Source organism: Terrapene carolina, unplaced genomic scaffold (genome assembly GCF_002925995.2).
Source record: "Terrapene carolina triunguis isolate 2854851 unplaced genomic scaffold, T_m_triunguis-2.0 Scaffold951, whole genome shotgun sequence".
NCBI classification, from domain to species: Eukaryota; Metazoa; Chordata; order Testudines; family Emydidae; genus Terrapene; species Terrapene triunguis.
In genome coordinates, this window is record NW_020665302.1 from 2,140,683 (window position 1) to 2,156,155 (window position 15,473).

Here is a 15,473-nt window from a genome sequence, read left to right on the forward strand (position 1 = left end):
TCTCCATCTGCCAGCTCTGCGTTCGCCTGTCCCCTTAGAAACGCCCTTGGGCGCCAGACGTCCTTCCTGGGTACGCCAAGGGGCACTGTGATGGGCCCGCATCTGAGCTACCCCGCTGGGTGCTCCGCTGTGCCAGGGGTGGGGGTGGGCCGGGTGCATTGCAGGGCCCATCTCATGTGGGTGGCACGGCCCCTGACGCCCCCTCGCTCTCCCCGGGGCTGTAGGTGGTGTTTTCGGAGGAGGCGCTACCCAAAGGGAAGGGCGAATACATTCTCGGTTACTACGGCAACAACTACAGCAGCATCACTGGGGTGACAGAACCCTTCCAGGTGAGCAGCTTCCTCCCAGGCATGTCCACAGGGGGCAAGACACAGCGGGGGGCGGGGGCACTATGCAGGTGGGGACGGGGAGTGCAGCGGGGGGCTGCTGTGCAGGTACAAGGGCATCACGGTGGGGGAGAGGAAATGGGGGGGTGATGGGGAGGGGAGCTCTGGGGGTGTGAGCTAAATTATATGGGGGTTCTTGGGGCCCCATGGCACCAGCTGCTGCCCAGACACCACAGAAGTTGGGCTGGCCTTGCCCTGAGTGGTGCTGTGACATGTCTATCCCCCCTCCCTGCTCCCTGGCAGCTGAACCCTCGGTGAAGGGAGGTGAGGGGCATGAGAGAGGGCGGACTGGGTATACCGCCTGCCCTGAGACACCCGCGCTCCCCATGGGGCAGCGCCAGCCTTGTCTCCCCGCTGACTGTCTCTGTGGGCGTGCAGATCTCGCTGCCCACGTCGGAAGAGGGCAGCAGCCAAACGGACAGCTCGAACGCCAGCTCCGAGGAGGAGGACAACAGCACCCTGGTCCTGCTGGCGCCCAAGTCCCGCAGCCCCAGCCCTGGCAAGATGAAGAGCCACCGGAGCCGCAGCCCCAGTCTCCCCAAGTTCCAGGGGCTCATCGTGAGGCCGACGAGCCGCGAACGGGGGGCCAGCCGCAGCCCGTCCCCGCAGAGCCGACGCCCCGTGAAGGGCGAGATCCCCAGCATCCAGCTGCCAAAGGAGGAGCCGCCCTGGCACAATGCCAAGAGCAAGGAGCCAGGGCGGGCGGCCGAGAGCCGGGAGAGCAGCCGTGCCCCCGGCTACAGGACTGCGGGGGAGCACTGCGGCACCTGGTGCCTCTCTGACGACAACCCCCTGGCCAGGGCCAACCCCAGGAACCTCGGCCTGCTGCCCGCGCTCCGCCTGGAGACTGTCGACCAGGCCATGGGCCCAAGGCGGGCGAGCGCAGACCAGGGCTACCCTGCCAGGAGGATGAGCCCCACCAGCCCCACCACCGGGGCTGCCAACCTGTTCAGCACCTCCCCCAAAGAGGGGAGCGGTTCCAGGGACAGCCAGGACCCCCCGCCAGCTGCGGCCGCCACTGGAGCCACTCAGGGCCGAGCAGCTGGCATCACCCCGTGACTGCTGGGCCTGGCTTCTGTGCGCCCATGTGCAACGATCCCCGTTGTGAGCTTGCCGTGTGCTTCCTCGTGTGCTGCCTCTCCTGCCCGCACTGGGCCATCTGTGATCCGTCCCTGCTGGTGTGATGTAGGCAACAGCCGTTAGCGAGCCACACGCCCTGCCCAGGGCTGCCCAGGTATCGGCCACCGCACGGCCGCTCCGCTCCCCACGGCCGCTCACCCCAGCCATCCGCCCGCCGGGCCCGGTAGTGTGAGTGTAGTGACGCCCCAGCGGGGCCGCAGTGCCCATTCCTCCGCGTTAGCTGTTCCAGCCGTGAAATCCTCCACCCCAGGCTGTGTGCCTGGGCCCCAGCTCCGATTCCATCAGCTCGGAGACGGAGCCTTGGGCAGCGCTCCCCGGGCAGCCTGGAGCACGGACTCCGTAGGGCATGAGCAGGGCCAGGGAGTCGGGACACTGGGTATGGCAGGGCCCCCAGCAGCAGTCAGTGGCCATGCCAGGGGCTGTGGGCAGGGCTGGCAGCCTGAGGCTACCAGGATGTGACCGGGGGGGGGGGGGGGGGGGGGGGGGGGGGCGGGTGCCAGACCAAGCTGCAGCCCGAGTCCTCCTCTGTGCGCGGTGAGCCCAGACGGAGCAGAGCTTTCCTTTGCTGCACGGCTGGGCCGAGCCCGCTGCCCTCACCCACGCGGAGCAGGCTGGGGAAGAGGCAAGACAGTGGGGCTGGCCCCATGGCCCGGACGACAACGTGGACAGGGAGGGGGGTGCTGAGGAGCCTTCTGGGGGCGCAGCTGGAGTCTCCAAGGGGGAGGGTGCCAGGCCCCCAGAGGGGCAGGAGGGCTGAGTGCCGGCCCTGGTGGGGCTGGCTCTGCGGCTGTGTGGGGAGCATGTCCAGTCACTCGGGGCAGTAGCGCTGACCCACACGGCTGGGACAGGAGCTGGGCCTGGCGCAGCAATGGGGGCACAGGGACAGTGTCAGGGGAGACAAGAGCAGAGGGGGACAGGACAGAGCCAGGCAGCACAAGGGCGGGGGTGGGGGGGGTCACTGACCCACAGCCTGGCCTGGTCCTGTAGCACAAGAGCCCACGTGGGAGGGAACAACCCAAAGCTGCCAGGGAGTGTGTGGGCCTGGCTCCCCAGGGGCCCACGGCAGGTCCTACCACATTGCAGCTGATGGAATAAATGACCCACCCTCAGGTGCCCACCCTGTGCTTTGATTTGCTGAACTGGTATCTGCAGGAGGAGGTGGGGCCAGGATGGCAGGGTTGCCTGGGGCTGGCTTGTGGGGCCTGCAGCCCTCCTTGGCTCTCACGTGGAAGGCCTGGGCTGGCTCAGCATTTGGATGGCATTGCTCAGTAGTGGGCACTCCGTGCCAGCCCATGCCCCAGCCCAGCACTAAGGGGGCCTGTGAAAGCGGGGTGCTAGTCACAGGTGGTCCCTGAAGGCCCAGCCTCCCCAGGGAGCTAGTCGGGGGGGGAGGGGGGAGGTGTCACTCTATTGTGCTTCGCCCGCTTGCTCTGCCTGGCCCTGTACTGGGAGCGCAGCGGCGGGGGCCATGGCCCCTGTGTGTGCAGCTCACTGCATGTGGGGGGACCCTGAGCACCCCCCCCACCCACACAGGAGCTACTGGAGCTGGCAGAGCAGAGCAGTGGTGGGAGGTGCCCCAGGCAAGGGGTGGGGGCCCTGACTCCCCACAATGTAGCAGATAAGGGTGTACCAAGCCAGTTGCTGCCCCGCTGCTGATGCTTCCCTGAGCCGGGCTCCCCTGCCCCACGCTGCCCTCGGGGGCAGGGGCGGCTGGCAGTTTGAAATCAGTGCTGTTCCCTCCCTCCCCGGAGGAAGTTGGGGCCCTAGGTCCTGTCCCCTCACCCCCATGTGAAAAATCCACCCCCAGCCCTGTGCACACCCTGGCTCCCCTTGGCCTCCCCCCCCACATGTGCACACCCTGGCTTCCCTGCTCTGCCGTTGCTGGGGATAAAATTAACAACGTTGCCCACGGCCCACACCCAATGTGCAGCGCGGGTGGCTGGCTGGCCTGCCCTTCCTGTGGACCTGGGGAGGAAGAGGCCACAGTCCCCTGCAAGCAGCCCTCCTCCACTCCTCTTCTGCTGGTGGCCTGGGTACCGCTGGGGGGGGGGGAGAGGGCACAGAATGAGGGGGGAGGCACAAGCGTCTGATGGGACAGAGAAGTAGCCCCACCCCAGTCCCCGCAGGGCAGCAGGAGGCTGTTCAACCCACCCCGGGCCCAGGCCCCAGCCCAGGCCGCAGAAGGCATGAAGGAAACACTTTATTGCTGCATTATTTACAGAGCAATGGCCCCTGGCCCTGGCCCACAGCTCCCTGCCTGCTTCAAGCCCAGCTGGAACGGCCCCCGCTGCCCCATAGCCGGCCCCAGGAGGGGCAGTGCTGGGGGGAGGGCTGCAGCATTAGGGGGAAAAGATGTAAAAAAATGGGCTCTGTAGAAAAGTTGTCCCTGCAGCTGTCAGGGGCCAGCTCTGTCCCAGGGTGGTGGGGGCTCTGCCCCCACCCCTGGGCAGTAACAGGCTCACACAGCAAGGCTGGGAACAGCACCCCACAGTCTTGACTCACCCCCCTTCTCCCCCCAGCCTAAAGGAGGTACAGCTGAGCCCTCCTGCCCCTCTCGCGTGGGGGCACTGCTAGTGGCAATGGCCCCTCCCCCAGGCATGGGATTCCCCACAGGGTGGGGCTGGTTTCCCCTGTCTCAGCCCCCCAGGCTGCAGTCCGGAAGAGGTGCCGCTTCTGCCCCCCATGGCAGAGCTTCAGGGAGTGGCCTCCTGGCCTGGGAGCTTCTCCCACAGGGCCCCATGTTCAAGGGACCCAGCTGGGGCCCAGCCCTGGGGGGTGCCCCCTGGGGCAGGACAGAGCCCCTCCCCCAGGCAGGGTGCTCCCCATGGGGGAATGTGGAGGGGAGGCAGCGCCTTAACCTGGCCCCACACGTGCACCACAGCTCCTGCCCAGGCCAGGGCCCTGCCCAGCCCACCCCCAGGAGTGTGGGGTAGGGGGCAGCTGCACCAGCAGGTGAAGGAGAGGGAGGGGGACAACCAAGCCCCTGTCCCAGACCAGGCTGGGAGGGTCCTGTCTCCCCGCAGTGCCCATGCTGGAGGCTACAGGCTGCCCAGCGGCACAGTCAGTCTCCCAGCCCTGCCGGAGGTGAGCAGGGGCAGGGCTGGCCACGGTGTCAGCTCCACGTTCCCCCTGCAGACAGGCTGGCTCCGTGGTCCCACGTCCAGGCTGTGCCCTGGCCTCAGTGGGGTGCTGGGTGATGGTCTGACCTCCGGGCTGCCCTGGCCAGCTGGAGACACTTGTCGTAGAGTCTGGGGGGGCTGCCCTGTGCCTCCCACTCCTGCCGCTTGACCTTGACGGAGGCTGCGGGCCGTGCCTGCCACCGCCCCAGCGTGTTCTTCAGGTGCCGCGCAGGCGTCAGGACGGCCCGGCCCAACCCGATGCAGCTGGGAGAGAAGAGGAACCTGCTTAGCCCAGGGAGCGCCACGCCGCTGGCACCAGGGGAGGACCCCAGCCCTCTGCTTGCTGGGGAATCAACCCCCATGGGGTCGAGGAGGGAGAGTGGGAGGAAGGCAGGGGCCCAGCCCCCTCAGTTCCACCCTGCTCCCGTGGGCCCATGGGGGCACGCTGTGGGGAGCTGACCTGAGCCCCTCTCTTCCAGCCTCCCACGGCCTCTGGGCCTGGGCACTCCCTCCAGCCCCCCTGCTTGGCCAGCCTGCCCCATGTGCCCCACTCGGGCTGTGCCTTTTGCCAGGTCCCACCATGGCACTGCCATTGTTAATGGCTGAGTGCTGCCAGGCAGCTGGGGGGAAGGAACTGGAGCTGAGAGGGGTGGGGGGCTGGGCAGGGCAAGGGGCTCCAGGTGTGGAAGGGCCCCTCAATGCCAGCGGTGCCCCCCACCTGGCCCCCCACTAGACAGGAGATCCAGGCTCCAATCCCTCCCGCCCTGTCTATGCACAGGGTGATCCTCTGCTGCCACCCGGTGGGGAGAAAGCCGCATTGCAAGCTCAGCCTAGGCTGCCCGCTTCCAGCACCTCCAAGGGGATCTTCAAACAGAGGTAGGGCCCAAGCCAGGCAGCACCCACGTACCAGCATAGGGGACCTCCCCCTGCTCCCACCCCCAGACTGGGAGCCCAGGCTGCAGGGGACTCCATGCCCCCCTTCTCCCGAGCCCCAGCCCAGGGCACAGAGGCAGCCCCTGGTGCTGATGCTGTACTCACTTGGGCTGCTGCTCCCTGTCGGCGCAGCCCTTGGGCGGCTCCAGCACGAAGCAGGCCGTGGAGATGAAGTCGGACAGCACCTCCTCCTCCACCTCATTGGGACCCTTCGTCCTGCGCAGGAACCGCACCAGCCTGTGGGGACAGGGCACAGCTCACAGCGGGACCCCACTGGGGGCAGAGAGGCAATGCTGGGCATGGGCCAGCACCCCTCCAGACATGCACCGCGTGCCCCCTGCTCCTGCAGAGTCACCAGCACCTCCACCCCATCTCCAGGGCCCTTCCCCCTTGCCCACTGCAGAGACCGCCTGGCCCAGTCCCTGGGAGCCAGGGAAGGAAAAGGCCCAGCACCAGGCCCTTGGCCCCTCTCTGCATACACCAGTCAGAGCGGAGCCAGCCCGGGGCGCCCACCCGGCTGCACCCCAGGGGCGGCCCCGCTGCCTGAGGAAGTGGCACTCACCTGCGGGTGCAGTTGCAGTGGAACAGGGTGCGGGAGTCCGGGTTGCGCAGTTGGTACTTGACCTCATGGGGCGCAATCTTGTGCTCACACTGGTCAAGGTGCCGGTAGCATCCGCAGCTCCTTGCTGGGGCTGGGGGGAGGGAGTTGGGCTGGGGTCAACTGAGGCACATCATTCAGGCCCCCCCCAGCGGGTCAGAGGCCCAGAAACCCTGCACAGGACCTCGGTCTGCACCATGCTGGGCCAAGCGCCACGGGCACCCAAGCTCTGCGCGCACACACCATGGGCACGGGCACTCTCTGGGAGTTCCCCCGCAGAGCACGCCACCCCAGAGAACCCACGGCAACCCCCCAGCCCTTCTGCTCCCCGCCCTCGTGCCCAGAGCCCTCACTCACCCCGGCGGCTCAGCTCGGGCGGGTGCAGCGTGGGGGTGCAGCGTGGCTCCGAGGCTGGGGTGGGCGGCGAGTTAGTCCTTTGGGCAGGGCGCGCTGAGTCCCTGTCCTGGGGCCGCCCTGCCCCCTCCATTCCAGCCCCACCAGGGGGTGGGTGCTCAGTCCCAGGCGTGGGGCCCTGCTCAGAAGCCCTCGTAAGGGGTGGTGGCTCCTGCCCCCGCCGGTCTGGGACATGCCTGTGTGGGGTGGTGGCCCCATCCTCAGCAGGGGCAGGGGGCAGCGTGCCCAGGCCCCTGGGCAGGGGGGGCGTGACAGGTCTTTGATCTTCTCTGGGGCTCTGTGACCCCTGGGCCCCAGTGTTCTGCCTAGGCCTCTTCCGGTTCTTCCTCTGGTGCTTCCTGCCCCGCCTGGCGTGCTTCTTGCCCTTGCCCTTGCCCTTGCCCAGCGTGGCAGGGCTGGCCGTCTCCCCTGGGGGCAGGCCGTAGTGGTACTGGCTTTGTTGCACCATCCGGGCCAGGGCTACGGGGCCGTAGTGCTTACACCTGGGGAGCAGAGGGGGAGTGAGACAAGGCCATCCCCCAAACTCCCACCCCCTCCAGGGCTGGGCTCTGCTCCCAGGGGTTTCCCTGAGCACCCACACGCCTGCCCACTGCCAGCTGGCACAGAGGGCTGGGCTGCTGGAGCTCCTGACAGCCATGCCCCGGCTGGCACCGTGCCCCCCAGCATGTGGGAGTGCCAGGGTGGGGCCGACTGGCTCCGTCCCGCCTGCCGAGTCGTGCCACCTGCAGCAGCCAGTCAGGGAGCAAGACACACCCACACGCCCCACTGGTGCCCAGCTGCTTCGCCACAGCACTCCCTCCCCCACACAGGGCCAGCCAGGGAACCCACAGCCTTCCCAGAGCCTGCACTGGCCAAGCAAGGGAGTCCCAGCGGGAGAGGCAGCCCAGGGCCGGAGAAGGGAGCAGGGCCAGGCTCTCTGCCAGGCATGCTGGCCCGACAGCCCTGCAGGCTCTGCACTGATCACCCACACACTGGACGGCAGCAGAGCCTAGCAACCCCCACCAGGCTGGGTCTCACCACTGGTCCCCTGCCCACTGTCTGCCCACTGTCTGCCCCCTGCTGACCTGTCTTCCCCCCATTCCCCTCCACCACTAGAGGACAGTCACCTGGTAGAGTCCCCATGTGCCCCGCCCGCCACCAGCAGCCAGACCCCGCGGGGGACACCCTGTGCTGGGCGAGTCTGTCCCTCCCTTCCCAGCCCACCCCCGCCCTGGGGCTCCTGCCTCCTTTGGTGCGGCCCCGCGAGCAGCCCGGCTGGAGACTCACTTCTAGAGAGGTCTTGAGTTCAGGGCAGATGGAGGCTCCGCCATCCCCACCCGGTGCCAGGCCTGTCCCTGCACCCAGCTCGCCAGAGGCAGCGTCGGTCCTATTCCCACGCTGTCTCCCACACCTGAGCCAACCCTGCTCCCCCTGTTAGCCCGTGGCCGCTCCACGCAGTCTGGCAGGATTCGGGATGTCTGACGAGCTGACGCGGATCCATGGGGAACCTCATGAGAGCCCCTGGGAAGCTGATCTCTGCACCCTGTCACGTGGCAGCAGGCACCCGGAGAGGAGCCCGCGGTGCAGGGGTGGATGGGAATGCTGCCCAGTTCCGGGGACAGCCCTGGTTCTCCAGCACTGCCAGCAAAGGGCATCGCAGGGACACGCCAGTGAGAACCTGGCGCAGCCCCCGCTCCAGTGACGCAGCCAGGCCTGCTGGGCGCAGTGCCCAGAGACTGAACCTTGGCCTGGGGAAACTGGCTGCAGCTCCAGCCTGCCTTGTCTGATGGCCCTGGGGTCAGAGAGCCCCCCCTGAGATGCTGGGCGTGGTTCTGTGAGCAGGGCCGGGGGCTCAGGACCCTGCCTGGGTACTCACCCTCCCCACCAGTGCCAGTCCACGCATGCTTCGCTCTGCTCCAGCACGAAGCATGGGACCTCCAGCAGGTTGAAGAAGGTGATGCCGACGACGTTGGAGATGGTGTCGTTCTGCTCCAGCAGGCACTGCTTGAACCTGCAACCCAGCGAGGGGCGTCAGGGCCACGGGCTGCGCGGCACAAGGCGGGCGGGGGGAGGAAGGGCTGGCTCAGACGAAGGGCACGAGGAGGGCGGGGGGGGCATAGAAGGGAGTGCAGAGGAGCCCTGCCGCTGTCCAATCCCAGCCCCTTCCCGCGCTGAACCCCCGGTTAGCGGCTCTGTTGGGCATGCGAGGTGACAGTGCCAGGCTCCTGCACAGCCCGTGAAGCAGGAGTCGCCGAGGAAAGGGGCAGCCGGGGTCTGCCAGGGTCTCCATGGGACCCGGGGAGTTGAGCCGTTTCCAGCCGGCCTCCCGCTGGCCGCAGACATTGGAGCAGGGGCGGGCACTCTGGAGCAGCACGGCACGGCTGCGGGAGGGGCTGGGGGCTCTCAACCATGCCATGCAAAATGGGCAGAGGGGACCTCACCACCCCCAGCTCTGCTGATGCTCCTCAATCCTGACTCGCAGCCCCCCACTCTAGGCGTCTCCTGAGCCCAAGGGGCCAGGGTGGGTTTGTGATACAGACGGTAGCTCCCCAGTGGCTGAGCTGGTGCAGCACCAGGCGAGTCCTGCCCGTGCCAGCCCGGCTCACCTGGCGTCGCAGTCGCAGTGCGAGACGGTGTGCAGGCGGTAGTTGCGGATGCCGTAGTTGTACTCCAGGGCAGAGAGCTGCTCTGCGCATTGGTCGTGTTCCCGGCAGCACAAGTCGGGGCCCTGGAAGATTCCTGCAGGGGAGGGTCGGGGAGCTCAGGGGGGGCAGTGCCCAGCAAAGCAAAGCAACACTCCGCCGAGGCCCCAGCTCCCTTGCTGCTGCCCCCTGTGGGCAATGGGCGGGGCACCTATTGGCAGGGCAGGAGGGGACCTGCAGGGTGGGTTATTGTCTCACACACTGGCCACGGTCCCCAGCAGGAATCAGCACCCAACCCAGGCTGGACTTGCAGGGGCAGGGGCTCTGTACCGGCTGAAGGTCTGGCCCCATTAGGGCTTCTCTAGGGCCTCCCTCAAGTAGCCTGTGGAATGTCTTGGCCCCATGGGGCACCTTGGGCCACCGTCACCATGCTCAGGAATGCAGCAGCCTTGAACCAGCTCCCGCAGATACTTACACCCCTCCTGCGGGGGTCACACGCAGAGGCTCGCAGGCTGGGGCGGGGAGTGGGGGGTGAATTCCCCAGGGACCAGCCCCATCTACCAAGATAATAAAAGACTGAGGGACACTGAGCTGTCCTGGCTCAGGCACAGATAGCCCCGGTGTCCGCCCCAGGCTGGGAGCCCACGTCTCCCGGTCCTACTGGAACCACAGCTAGGCCAGCGCCTCTGAATCACAGCAAATCCAGTCTCCTCTGACAGGCAGCTCCTGCAGGTAGCATGGTGAGGAGACTGGGCAGCCTGTCCCCAGACACCCTAGGCCCAGGCGTGTGCCACAGGATCACCACTAGGGCAAATGCAGGAAGCTCATTTAACCCCCTTCAACTCCTTCCAGCCTCTTTGGCCTTAGCCTGGGACCTGCCGGCTCCCCCTGCCCACAGTGCGGGGTCCCAGCTCTGCCCGCTCTGCCCCAGGGGAGCTGGGGGCACTGAGGACATTGCAGCGCCACAGCTCTTACCTAGCTCGGTGAGGTTCCCTGCAGAGTCCCCAGCTCCACACCACAGCGTCCCTGGCATCGTCCAGCCCCGCCGGGTCCTCCTGCGCCCACGCTCCTCCAGGGCCAGTCCTGCCCACTTGCCCACGGGCGCTCTCCTCACGCGGGGCCTGCCAGCCCCCAAGGGCTCAGCCCTGCTGCAGAGGTGCATCTGCTGGGCCAGGCTGTCCAGGGCTTGCTGGCGCGCCGGGCTCCAGGGGCTGGCAAAGAGGCTGCTCTGCGGGCTCTTGGCACAGGACTCCTGGTACAGGCGCGTGAGCCAGGCCTCTTCCTGGATAGAGCAGGCCAGCAGGTGCCCATCCCCGCCCCAGGCGCTCTGGACGAGGGCCAGGGCGCCGGAGCGCTGGCTGAGGAAGCTCAGGTACCTGGTGCCCGCCGCCCCTGCGGTGCCCGCCGCCTCCAGGTAGCAGAAGGTGTCGCTCCTGCTGAAGGAGCCGCCGGCCCCCGGCTCAGCTAGAGAGAGCAGCGCCCAGAGGATCAGCCACATGGTCTCCAGCCGGCGCCCGGCCAGTGCAGGGAAGCGGCCGGCCCAGGGGCGGGCCCCTGCCCTCCGAGCGCCCCCTGCGGGGCTGTGGGGCGCGCAAGGCAGCGGGGCGCGGAGTCGATGGCGCGCAGCCGGCGAAGGAACGAAGCTGCGCCCTGCGCCCGGCCCGGCTTGGCTTTAAGGCGGCGCGGCAGCCGCGTGGGGTGATCGGCGGCGACTCCATCAATGGGAGGGTTGGGCCGCCGGCCGGCCGCTGATTGGGCCGCACCCGACAAACCCCTCGCCGGCTGCGCCGCCTCCAGCCCGGCACATGGCGGGGAGCTGCCCGGAGGGCTCGGCGCTGCGGCAGCCCCAGAGCCGGGCGCGGGGCCATGGCGGATCCCCTGCGCCCTCAGAGCCCGGGGCTCCGGCCCGGCGTCAGCATGTGGCTTGGCCGCCGGGATCACGCCCGCTGGCCCCGCGGGTCTCCTGGCTTCTCTCCGGTCCCGTGCGGGGTGTGACTCAGGTGGGCTGCCCCACGCTCGGCACAGGCAAGGGGGAGCAGCAGGGCCCTTGGCCTGGTGCCCTACCCAATGGGCCTTGCCAGCTGCTCCTCTCTGGGTCACGCCCCAGGGCACCTGCCGCACCAGTGCACGGAGGCTGCTGTGTCTGGGCTGTGCGCGGCCCTGGGCGCACAAGGCTGTACCAGCAATAAACGGCCCCTAAGAGCCTCCAGGGAGCAGGTGCCAGATGATGCCGGAGAAGTGGGGTCAGCCAGTGGCCACTATCTGACCTTTCCCTAGCCCCGTCTGTCTCCCAGCTCCCTGGCGTACTTTGCAAGCTACCCCCTTCACCAGCACGGAGTTGCAGTCACCTCTAGGGTGCATCGTGGCAGCTGCTTCACCGCACACAGCAATGCCCCAACGCGGGGGAGAGCGGGAAGGGAAGGGTAGTCCCCTGTGCAGAGGAGGGGAGTTAAGGAGGCAGGATGCAATGGCTGGCATTAGCACAGGGAGAGTTGTGGTGAGAGCATGGACATGCCATCAGATTGGGATTCTATGCTCATCGGTACCATTGGCTCTGTATGATGGGCAGGCCCCTCTCTGTGCCTCAGTGTCCCCATTGGTGATATTAATAGTTGGCACTTGCGTAGCAATTTATAAAGGTGGGTCAATGTCACCATGATACAGATGGGGAAACTGAGGCACAGAACAGGGATGAGACTTGTCCAGGGTGACAGTGACCAGCTCACTAGCTACTGCAGAGCTGGGAACAGAACCCAGGAATCCTGGCTCCCAGATCCGCCCCCCCCAGCACTAAATCACTAAATAAGTCCCTGCCCCAGGATTTAATTTTTTATTTAGAAGATAAAACTTGCCTGAGTGCAAGAGACTCCAGGGAGTTCTGGGGCTCCAACAACACCTGCTCGCAACCTCCCTGCCCAGCACCTGTCTCTGCTCGTCTGGGCTGGCGTTGCCCAGAGCGGGCAGATTGGACAGCCTGAACTTGGCATTCAAACAGCCCAAGCCTGAGACCCTGACCCTGCAGGCCCAGAGATGGTGACACACGAGTTCGTCCCTTTACCCAGGGAGCTGAGGCTAAACAAACCCAGCCAGGACTTTGTGAGTGCCAGCAGCCAGACTCAGGGCCAGATTCACCCCTGCGCCAGTGGGAGGCAGGGGAGGTGGCTTGGGCCTCCTTCATTCTGGGGCACATGAGGCGGGGGGGCACCTGGCTACCTACAGCTCCACACCACCCCAAGTGGCCATAAGGAGCCACTGCAAGCTCATCCCTTCAGCCCAGCCTTGTGTGAGGCTCCAACCAGGCTGTGGGGAGATGTGGTGGGGCTGCAGATGCCAGAGTGTCCCATGAGATGCTGGATACTTGGCTTCTGCAAAATGAGCTCAGATCCTTGGGAATTTTCGGTAATATTTGCATGAACCCAATGCAGCTGCACCGCTGGAAGATCTCCCGTGTAGCCGCTCCATGCTGAGAGGAGAGGGCTCTTCCGGTGACATTATTAAACCACCCCCAGCGAGCAGCGGTAGCTACGTTGAGGGGAGCAGCTTTCCTGCCGACATAGCGCTCTGCACACTGTCACTTATGCTGGCAAAACGTATGTCACTCGGGTGCTGTTTTTTCACTCCCCCGGTGACAAGATTTGCCGTCAGACGTGGTAGAATAGACATGGCCGTAGTGTGTGAGTGTCGCCTGGCTGTCTTGAGTGGACTGAATAAGAACATAAACACATAAGAACGGCCAGACTGGGTCAGACCAAAGGTCCATCTAGCCCAGTATCCTGTCTGCCGACAGTGGCCAATGCCAGGTGCCCCAGAGGGAATGAACAGAACATGGAATCATCAAGTGATCCATCCCGTCGCTCATTTCCAGCTTCTGGCAAACAGAGGCTAAGGACACCATCCCTGCTCATCCTGGCTAATAGCCATTGATGGACCTATCCTCCATGAACTTATCTAGTTCTGTTTTGAACCCTGTTATAGTCTTGGCCTTCACAACATCCCCTGGCAAGGAGTTCCACAGACTGACTTGACTGTGTGATGTGTGAAAAAATACTTCCTTTTGTTTGTTTTAATCCTGCTGCCTATTAATTTCATTGGGTGACCCCCTAGTTCTGGTGTTATGAGAAGGAGTAAATAACACTTCCTTATTTACTTTCTCCACATCATGGGTTATTAAAAAGGACTGGCCTAGGCTAACCGATATCAGTGGAAAATCCGAGAAGACAATGGAAAACCCAGACACCAGGACACTGACACCTAGCAACCAGTGACCCAGGGGGATGAGGATTTCCCCACCTCTCATCAGGGAAGCTGAGCGGAAACCCCAGTTTGAGAGCAAAGGACTGGAAGGTGTTTTGGGGGGAGGGTAAAGAGGTGGTTCCTGGATCCTGGACACTCTCACCTGGGAACTGACTACAGAAGGAAGAGAGCGAGCGAGCCTGCCAATGGAATTCACTACAGCTTGGCTGGTGGGTTGCTCTGGGGTTGTCCAGAATGGACGATGCTTTAACCTTTGTGTCTCTGGGTGACCTGAGGATTTCCAGGGCTGTGTCCAGTTGACTAATAGACCCGACTGTTTTGAAAATGCTGCTTGAGTGTCACTGGAAATCCTGGGTGAGGTGCATTGGTCCCTGCAGAGCGGACAAGGAGTCTAGCTCAGCTGGACTCAGCAAGCATAGCTCATGACGTCTGTTACCCACCGAGCATGGGCAGCCTCCCAATAGCTCTCCTGCCGACCCGTGTCTCAGCCCCACCTCATCTCAGTCTTCACAGCTCCGTAAGTCCTGGGCCTCTTGACGGGCTGCCAGCTGACAGGATGTTTTGGGATCTGGTCCTGGCCCCCTGGGATCTGGCCCCACCAGTCGTGTTCCTGGGCTGGGAATGAAGCTGCAGCTGAGAGGTGCAGGCCAGGGGAGTACGGGATCCTCGGTGTCTGGGCCTGGTGGCCATAGCAGAGAGTCAGCAGGCAGCTGTGCAGAGCCAAGCTCAGTGCCTCCCAGGCAGGGCTGCCTTCCTTGGCTGGAAGATCAAGGGCTCCGGAGTGGGTGTCAAACAGAGTCTCCCCGGAGGTGGTAGGAAGAGCAAGTCCCAAGAGACTGAGGCAGCGGTCTGGGTGGGCTCCATCGCTGGTACTGATCCCCCAAGCCAGCCAGCCCCCAGGAGTGCCTGCTTGTGACCAGCTCGGAGGGTGTTCCTGTCGGGGGTCTGGGTTGTGTTGTTCGTGTGGGCGGTGTTGTTCCAGGGTTATCTGAAGGGTGTTGGTGTTTGTGAGCATGCACAACGTGGCATATTGTGTGGTTTGTCAGGATGTTCATGTTGCAGGCTTGTGTAGTTTGTGACAGCACTGTTACCCAGGAAGGTGTTGGGGGAGTTTGTTAGGGTGTTGTCTCTGTGTTTGTGTGTTAGGAGGGTGTTACAGGGTTGTTGTCCCTGTGTGAGGCTGCATGACTTGTGGGGTGTTGTGTCTGTGTGTGGATGTTGGCGGGTGTTGTCTCAGGGGGTGTTTTTGTGGGGTATTGTTCCAGGGATGTTGTGGGGGGAGGGCGGTGTTGTTTGTGTGGGTGGGTGTGGGTGTTTGTGTGCTGTCCTTGCAGCAGGGTGGTTGTGCTGTTTGTCGGGGCCATTGCCAGGGCGCTGTGTGTGCCCTCGCAGGCCATGCCCTGGCTGCGCAGGGCCGGTTGCTCTGTGTTCAAGGAGCGGGTGATGTGGCACTCAGAGAGATGACCTGACACTGCTGATAAGGGAGTGGGAAGGACTTGGCGAGACAGTGGATTTCAGTCAGCGGGGTGGGGGGGAAGGGGGCAGGCTGCGCTCCTCAAGGGAAGCACATGGAGGAGCGAGAGCGGGGCCTGGGCTGGCCTGTCCCATTTAGCACTCAGGAGTAGGAGTCCCATGTCCTGAGTGCAGCTCCTCCCCTTCCTCAGCAGGCAGTGGCTGTTGGGTGGGGACTCTCCCCATCCCCTGGGTCTGGGCACAGAGCAGCAGAGGGGAACATGCCCCCTGCCATTGGCTGAGCCTTAGCCTAGCAGCTGGGACTCCGCTCCCTGGGGACGGCTCTGGTCCCTTGCCCCACCCACCAGCGCCCTGTGGTTGATGCAGCCAGCACCAGGGCTCAGAGCCATGGAGTTTTCCTTCCCTCAGAGGGTGACATTCCCCCTGTCCAGAGGGGCCATCCCAAGATGTAGGTACCACATTCACCAGTGACCCAAGAACCTCTGGATGCCAACTGGCAGAGGGCGCTGGGGTACACAGGGGTACCGGGGTCCCC

The 15,473-nt window shown here is 65.0% G+C and overlaps 2 protein-coding genes across 2 annotated transcripts in view; one reads left to right on the forward strand and one right to left on the reverse strand.

Moving 5' to 3' along the window:
- The window catches only part of INPP5J (inositol polyphosphate-5-phosphatase J), a 21,690-nt gene extending 20,245 nt beyond the window's left edge, over positions 1–1,445 (forward strand). The window contains exons 10-11 of the mRNA XM_026661239.1: positions 225–329; positions 765–1,445. Of these exons, the coding sequence (XP_026517024.1) occupies positions 225–329; positions 765–1,445 (786 nt within the window). The remainder of the gene's footprint in view (positions 1–224; positions 330–764) is intronic.
- Positions 1,446–4,704: 3,259 nt separating this feature from the next.
- Positions 4,705–10,709, reverse strand: PLA2G3 (phospholipase A2 group III). Its single transcript, XM_024214604.2, has 7 exons — positions 10,187–10,709; positions 9,176–9,308; positions 8,446–8,580; positions 6,534–7,072; positions 6,141–6,270; positions 5,684–5,815; positions 4,705–4,909 (listed from the first exon to the last, which is right to left on the reverse strand). The coding sequence occupies exons 1-7, from the start codon at positions 10,707–10,709 to the stop codon at positions 4,705–4,707; spliced, it is 1,797 nt and encodes a 598-aa protein (XP_024070372.2).
- Positions 10,710–15,473: the final 4,764 nt, after the last annotated feature.

What these genes read in the sequence shown, in the direction of transcription:
- PLA2G3 (XM_024214604.2), bottom strand. Translation starts at nt 10,709, where the DNA reads ATGTGGCTGATCCTCTGGGCGCTGCTCTCTCTAGCTGAGCCGGGGGCC. An exon ending in CACTGCGACTGCGACGCCAG is followed by an intron (nt 8,581 to 9,175) that starts GTGAGCCGGGCT and finishes GCTGGGTTGCAG; the next exon opens with GTTCAAGCAGTGCCTGCTGG. An exon ending in CACTGCAACTGCACCCGCAG is followed by an intron (nt 5,816 to 6,140) that starts GTGAGTGCCACT and finishes CTGTCCCCACAG; the next exon opens with GCTGGTGCGGTTCCTGCGCA.